The sequence below is a fragment of the Notothenia coriiceps genome, unplaced genomic scaffold (genome assembly GCF_000735185.1).
Source record: "Notothenia coriiceps isolate Sejong01 unplaced genomic scaffold, NC01 NC01_scaffold00024667, whole genome shotgun sequence".
Lineage (NCBI taxonomy): Eukaryota > Metazoa > Chordata > Actinopteri > Perciformes > Nototheniidae > Notothenia > Notothenia coriiceps.
In genome coordinates, this window is record NW_011357368.1 from 8412246 (window position 1) to 8419968 (window position 7723).

At 40.1% G+C, this 7723-nt stretch overlaps 2 protein-coding genes across 3 annotated transcripts in view; both read left to right on the forward strand.

Moving 5' to 3' along the window:
• nudt5 (nudix (nucleoside diphosphate linked moiety X)-type motif 5) overlaps nt 1-2002 on the forward strand; it is a 3145-nt gene extending 1143 nt beyond the window's left edge. For both annotated transcript variants that reach the window (XM_010782654.1, XM_010782653.1), the window contains exons 5-10: nt 22-129; nt 212-307; nt 397-498; nt 769-777; nt 864-917; nt 1005-2002. In XM_010782654.1, coding sequence (XP_010780956.1) covers nt 22-129; nt 212-307; nt 397-498; nt 769-777; nt 864-917; nt 1005-1114 — 479 coding nt within the window. In that variant the 3' untranslated portion in view covers nt 1115-2002. The remainder of the gene's footprint in view (nt 1-21; nt 130-211; nt 308-396; nt 499-768; nt 778-863; nt 918-1004) is intronic.
• Nucleotides 2003-2400: 398 nt separating this feature from the next.
• fbxo18 (F-box DNA helicase 1) overlaps nt 2401-7723 on the forward strand; it is a 16185-nt gene continuing 10862 nt past the window's right edge. The window contains exons 1-8 of the mRNA XM_010782659.1: nt 2401-2735; nt 3144-3311; nt 3431-3975; nt 4508-4644; nt 5263-5410; nt 5504-5685; nt 5771-5845; nt 5938-6026. Coding sequence (XP_010780961.1) covers nt 2681-2735; nt 3144-3311; nt 3431-3975; nt 4508-4644; nt 5263-5410; nt 5504-5685; nt 5771-5845; nt 5938-6026 — 1399 coding nt within the window. The 5' untranslated portion in view covers nt 2401-2680. The remainder of the gene's footprint in view (nt 2736-3143; nt 3312-3430; nt 3976-4507; nt 4645-5262; nt 5411-5503; nt 5686-5770; nt 5846-5937; nt 6027-7723) is intronic.

A 7723-nucleotide genomic window follows, 5' to 3' on the forward strand; every position in this document is an offset into this window, starting at 1 on the left:
CCCCCCCACCCCACCCCACAGCTGTTGGAATCATCGCCCTGCTGAAGCGCACGCTCCATAAGGACTGTGTTGTGATGGTGAAGCAGTTTCGTCCTCCTATGGGAAGCTACACTCTGGAGTTTCCTGCAGGTCAGAAGGTTACACATGATAAAGAAAAAGTCCTTCAATTGTATATTCAGCTGATCATGTGACACGGTGTCTGTGTGCTCAGGGCTCATTGACGAGGGGGAGAGTGCAGAGGTTGCTGCGCTGAGGGAGCTGAAAGAAGAGACCGGATTCAGAGGAGAAGTAGTGGGAGTCACTCCAGGTGTGTGTGTGTGTGTGTGTGTGGCGCAATGTGAACCTTTTTGTTTTGGGAATATATGTTGTGAGCATTAATGATGGTGTTGATTGCAGTGACCTGTCTGGACCCCGGCCTGTCTAACTGCACCACCCAGATCGTCATGGTGAACATCAACGGAGATGAAGGAGAGAACATCAACCCAACACAGCAGCTCGGTGAGAAGACAGGAAGCATTCATTTTAGCTTTACTAACTTGTCTAAATACACATTTGATCTTTTTGTACACATCATCATTAATGCTCACTTATTCCATGAATTCGCCCGTACAATCAAATTATTTCTCAGGTCACATAATTGTCACTTAATTTGTTCCCTTGGGTTCGACCTACATTTGAATACTAACACAAATCCTACCAATAAGACAAGTAGCTCGTCTGAAATATAAAAAAACCTAAATAACGTTGTTCTCCTTTGCTCTTCTACAGGTGATGGAGGTGAGTTTTGTTCCTTATTCTATCAGAAATAATCATTTCCCCTCATAAAGCAAAAAATCACATGAGCCTTAACCCTCTCTTTGCAGAATTTGTCGAAGTCGTTCTGCTACCTCTTGATGAATTCCAGTCAAAAATAGATGGTGAGGCTTTTACTTTTTTCCACTGGGTAATATTAGCATTTAGACAACAAAAAACCCACTAACTCACTTCCTTGTTTTATGGGGCAGTTCTTCTGAAGAAAGAAGACATCGTGGTGGACAGTAAAGTGTACATGTTTGCCATGGGGATGTCCCAGGCCTTCTTCAAGCCCATGGAGCTTCCTGTCCTGAAGCAGTAATAGAACAAGAGAAGAAGAAATAGTATTTTTCTGTTTCATAGGGCTCCTGCACGGGACTGGGAAATCAGCATTGAAATTCCAAAAATTATATAGGAAAGTTGTTGTTGCATTGGGGTTTGAGACACCATGCAATCAGTATTTTAATATTTGTTTCTTTAAAGACAAAAATGTAATAATGATATGTAGAAAGTGACCCTATGAAAGAGCCCTAACATGTAGGGGACCACTGTTTGATCTCAGAATGGAGCTACTACCATTCATCTTAAAAACTGAAACGTATTCTGCCGGCCAATCGTTCATCGTTGCACACTTAACTCAGAATATGTTTAAGCCTCCAATGCCTTACTTGACAGTCATTTAACAGTCATTTCCAGGTTGGTATGAGATTAAATGTAGGTTGAGAAGCAGTTTGTTGTAATTTTAGTTGAGTGATTGTCAAACATTCCTAAAATACTGCTTTTCAATGGAAGAAACAAATAACCTGTTAAATATGACTGTTGTTGAAGTACTATGTAATTATTGCTTCATTTAATTCCCTTTTTTTTGTTCTCTCGGATAACTTCAAGCAAGCATTTTGTCTGAAAGCATGCTAAGAACTGATGAAACTCTCTAACTTTAGAAGAAGTAAACGAGTTATTACTTACAAAATAACTAATGCATTGTTACATTTAGTATTTGATTGATATATTAACAGCCTTTGAACAATGGGAGGGGTTTCTTCTGTGTAACTGTACTATGTTGGAACAAAAATATGCTGTTAACGCAGAAACTGACTAATGAATAAGAAATGAACCTACCTTGTGGTGTTGTTGGATATTGATGCTGTACTTACCCTAGCAACTGCAAATGATTGACCAATAAATAAAGATCGCACTACTTTTTCTAAAACTCAAGGTCCTTTTTTGAAAGTGTATTTGTCTGAACTCATTTGTATACACAGTAGTAGTATGTGATATCATGCAGATAAGACACAATATCTTAGCTTTGTTACATTGTAAGTAAAATGTAATCTAAGTTAAATGGATAACTCATGGTTTGATTAGTTCACATTTCAATTTTATATCATTTTAATATAATAAACACATTATTTATATACAATATGATTTATTGTAAACCCTACCAGATAATACAATTTAATAAAGGATCTCCTGAACTAGTTTATAATAAAAAATGTCCATGCCCATCGCTTTCACCCAGTAGGTGGCGGTAATGCGTCCCGACACAAGTTATCAACCACAAATATAAGAAGCAAAGAAGAAGTCGCAGCCAATCAGGTGGCAAAAACAAACCCTTTCACTAACGCTAAGTAAGCTAACCGGAGCATTTTCCAAAGTGAAAAACACAATTTAATATAAATGTCACCAACAGTAAGTAACTTCAATATTACCAGGGCGGTACATGTTAGTTACTGTACAGTTTGGTAGGTACATATTTTAATGAGACGTTTTATTATATTAGCACAAGCATAAATGAACTAGCAACAGTCGTTGTTTACACAGCCTGTAGTCAAAGTTAGCCCGACGCCTTTTTGCTTGATTAAAGTTGAAAATGGCGTAAATCGTGTAGATGTCTGACTGGAAGACGGATGAGCTGGACACGAAGATGGAAATGGCTGCCAAAGGTAAGTTTAAAGTTGAGGCCAGCAACGTTAGCTTACCATAAAACGGCTATATTCAGTTTTCATTTCACATAAAAGGACACATTGGTTGTTTTTGGTTATAACTCTTCAGGGTGCGACATTTGAAATTGAACCGAACTTTTTAGTATTTGCACATAACTTATTGATTTGGCACTCCTTTTAAAGATTGCTAAATAAACAAATGCATTGAATAAACAGATTACAAACAAAGCAGGAAAGTTCTGGCTGCTAAATTGTCAAAGCAATGATGTAAACTGGCATGTTTGTCTTACCCGAGCACTTTAAAGAATACCATTACAGACAGAAAAATACTGATGTTGCATAAGGACAAAACTAATACAGATGTGTTTGTTGTGCTGACATGTCTGAATCTAGTTTTTTGTTTTCTAGGAAAGGCCAAAAGGAGGCACCTGAATGCAGAGGAATGTGATGCACTGGGACAAAGTGCAGCGGGCACTAGTGCTCTCGTCCAGCCCCACACTATCAACAAGGGGCCGGGCAAACGCGACCCCAACCGGGGGCTTTACCCCAAGACACCCACCAAGCGACGGAAGTGTGGTAATGTGCTGTAACTAATTGACACGCGTGTACTCCAAATACCAATGAACAGACAGGTTGACATCGATGCGCTAATCATTGAATCTAAGTTCTTTCTCTCTCACTCCTTCTTCCACCAGCATCTGCCTCGGGAAGTCCTTCTGGGAAACAGAAGAGCATCGGCAACTTCTTCCCCGTGACAGGAGTCATCCGTTCCAGTCCGCAGAAATCCTCTCAGCCCTGCACATCCACGTGCACAAATGGGCCAAATAAAGAGCTTTTCAAAGGGCAAGAGGAGGAAGAGGAGGAGGAGGGTGATGACGATATGAGCCTACTAGCCCCTTCCTTGGTGGCAGAGCCTGAAGAAGAGTATGAGGTTGATGATGCCAGCTTGTTAGCCGCAAATTATCTGGAGGGGATGACGGCAGAGATGTTTGGAAAAGATGATGACTTTGATCAAAGTGACAGTGCAATCCCCATCGAGGAAGAGGAGGTGGAGGCCCTCCCTGACGACCACTTTGGGCTCCTGGGATGCAGCAAAGTCCTCCAACAGCCCCAGGGATGCATAGACGATCTTCCAGAGGAGGTGCTGAGGCAAGTGATGTGCCTGGTGCCCGCCCAGGACCTCTACCGCAGTGTCATCCGGGTCTGCCGTCACTGGAGGGGCATCGTCCAGGACCCCAAGGTTCAACAAATCCCATTTTCATTAAGTTCTGTATTAGCACCAGGGTGAGGGGGGCAAGTGTTTATATCAGCAGCTTCCTAGATGAACATGGTAGACGTTTGAGAGATTGATAGATGACCTCTGTGTTGACATTAATGTATCCGTCTCTTGTAGGGCTGCTCGATTATGGCAAAAATCATAATCTCGATTATTTGGGTCAATAATTGTAATTGCGATTATTCATTGACTTTGAAAACATCCATTTATTGGAGAATTTTTTTTTGAACAGTATGTTTTTAACAGTTGATTACCCGTAACTTTAATTATAATTCAACTGAAAAACCAAAAAAAAACATTATAAAAAAAAAAAGTAATAATAAAAAAATAATCGTTTTATTTCGATTACGTTGCTTTTGTAATCGTTGCAAGCCATCATCGTAATCACGATTTAAAATACGATTAATTGAGCATCCCTAGTCTCTTGTGTTTGGATATTGACGTTGTAGTCCTACTCATACGTATTGATGATGTGTGTTTGTGGGCCATCGTGCAGTTTGTCCCCTACAAGAAGAAATACTACCGCTTCATGATGAAAGAGAAGGTGACAGAGCTGGCCATCAGCTGCATGCTGAAAAACTGCGGAATAACAGATCCAGCGTCATCACAGCACAGCATCCGACGCCTCGCCGTGTAAGCCTGAGTTTCCTTAGTAACGGGCAGTACATGTATGAAGGAGAGTCTTTGTTATGTTTTCAATTAGAGATGAGCCGCTGTAGCATCTCAAGGCAGAGAACTACATTGTGTATAATTATCCGTTTGTATGGCCAACATTGAGGAGAAGCCTGAAAAAATTATTTTACAGATACCAAAATGTCAAGATGATAATTATTATTGTTTTTATAATGACATCTTTATCTAATTATTATTATTATTATTATATTTGTGTTTAGCCTGCCTGAAACGCCCTGATCTGACATAATGACATCACTATGTAACACTCGAGCTTCTATTGGCTAGCTCTCTAAGACATTATACGTGATTTATGGGACATTCTTTATGGTTAACCTTTCACTACGGAGCTGGCCAGCTAACCAATCAGAGCAGACTGGGCTCTGGTTTCAGACAGAGGGTGAAAAGAGGTGCTGAAGGACAGGCAGTATGACAAAAATAAAGAGCTTTTTGAACATTAAAGCATGGAGACATGTCACAGTTTCGGCGGAAAATACAAATATGAACTTTAAAAATGAGCGTAATATGGCCCCTTTAAATATTCACTGTGGTAATTATCTTGTGTGTGTGTATTGTCAGTTTAATGGCGCAGCATAAGATGGGAGAGCGTGTGAGGCCGGAGGATGTTCTGGAGCGTGTTAAGAAGCATCGCCTCTATCCCCAGGCTGAGGCCTCCATCAGATTACGCATTCCCGAAATTCTCAAGAACTTTAACCCTGGCATTGAGGTAGGACTCACCCATTCAGATACACAGCTGTCTCCTGTTGAAGTACGTCCATGAATCCTGAAACCTCAACCTTCCTCCGTGTCCAATCTCCAGGGTCCGAACCCCTATGCGGCCATGGCGGTCATATTGATCCTCAGTGAGAGTGTTGCGGACGTGCAGGCTTTGGTGTCCTTGCTCACCGGATACATGTCACGCACCGCCATCATAGAGTACCTCAGCCACATGGCCATGATGTTGCTCGCCATAAAGAGGAACATCGTCAAGATTAGCAACAGGTGCGAGTTGAAAGTGTCAGCGCTTTAACGTCCCACTGTGTTCTTGTCAGGTTCGCTACAATTCTTCTCTTTCTGATCCCTCAAGGTTGCATTACAACATCTACTACGTCCTTCACCTGATGGAGAACAGCTCCTTTGCTGTCAGCTCCTCTCTGACTGGGTGAGCTGTCACTGACATGCAGGAGAAATACGCCCAGAGATAATGGATATGTGAGGAGTTTTCTCTTTTTAACACGTGTCTGTGTGTTATAGGACTCAGATTCAGCTCACAGGTGAACAGCAGCAGATCCTCAGCCATGACGTCCAGGCCAAACATGTGGTGAAGATCGTGGCTTTTGCAGGTACAGACGACACCATCCACATTCCTTTTTCTTAGTCAAATCTAAAACAATTCAAACTAAAAACTAAATTAAACCGATTTAACATAGAAAGATTAAATAAGACATGGATCCCTGCCCCACCTGCAGTGCTTGTTTGTAACTCTATCCTATACGTGAAACACTGTGAAACTGAGTGTTTTAAAAAGTGCTATACAAAGTTATTATATTATCATTATTAATATAACAATCATTATTATTGTAATACGAAGGCTAGTTCAAATTGAAAGTGTCAAACATGACAGTATTGAATTCTTTCACTACTTTTTCAGGGTTTTTATACCATGGAGATTATGTTGTTGTTGGTTTGCATTAGGGCTGCACGATTTTGGGAAAAAATCTAATTGCGATTTTTCTGACAGATATTGCGATTTGATTTGCGATATTTGTTTTTAAGCGACCCAACGGAAGTTTATTGTAAAATGCGGCTATATCTCCGGCTAGGAAGGTCGTATCAACGTACTCCCGTCTCTAGCACCCCCGCAGCCCGAGCTACGAGTGAAAGAGCTAAACTTACATGGGCCACTTCTGATTGGTTAACAATGGCTGGTACATGTGGAGCACAGCAGTTCTGATTGGTGTGGATGACTGACACACAAGAAAAAGAAAAAAAATTGAAAAAAAAATCGCAGACTTTGTGATTTGATAATCGCACCATTTCAAATCGTGATTTCGATTTAAAATCGATTAATCGTATCAGCTCTGAAAAATAAGAAAATGTTATCAAATGTTGTAATATAATGGATATTGAGCAACCAGTTTAAACATTTGTGGGTATTTAATTGTCATTTTATAGTTGCATTTGATGGATGTGCTGGTAATGATATGTGGATGTGTTGGTTTGTCTGTATAGTTGTTAATGTGATGTAACCAAGGGTGTAACTTTGGTTTGAGAAGTGGGGGGGACACAAAACAGGGGGTCCTACGCAATGAAAAATGTTCTCAATTTAATTCCATTTCCTGCCTTTCTACAAATATATTAGGGACTATAGTGTTAACAAATCCAAGAAAAATGTGTAGTGTATATAATGAGTGTGCACACTTATCTAGTATCCTATCCATGTGAGTCTGTTTTATTTGTGATGACCTCACATCTAGGGGGGCATGCACCCCGGGAAGATTTTTTTCTTGAAATTGAAGTTTAATGCATCAATCTGGTGCACTTTGAGGGCAACATTAAGAGATTTATGGATAAAGCTCTCAACACTCATATGAAACAGAACTGTATATATTTCAATAATGAAAAAACTATTAGAATATGCTCACAACCAATAACAAATATTTGGTCAACTCCTCTCTCCTATCTTTATTTTACCTAGTCTGCATTCTTTCTTTTTATTTATGCATATGTTAATAATCACTCTCCTTTCAAACTGTGTTTTTTATTTTTGTACTGACCTATAGTACACATTGGAAGGATTTCTTAACTTATTTTATATACAACTAATATTACATAGATGGAAATATTTGTTTACATAGATGACCAAACCGTTTGAGACCCACTGAGATAACTTAGAGTCCTTTACCTCCCTGTGCTGACGTTATCTCTCTCAGTCCCACAGGAGAGGACTCTCCCTCTCCTTATTGTTGAAACAGCTTCTAATCTCCATTAGCTCTGAGCTAGCACCAGATGCTAACAACAACCCCGTAACTCTCTCAGT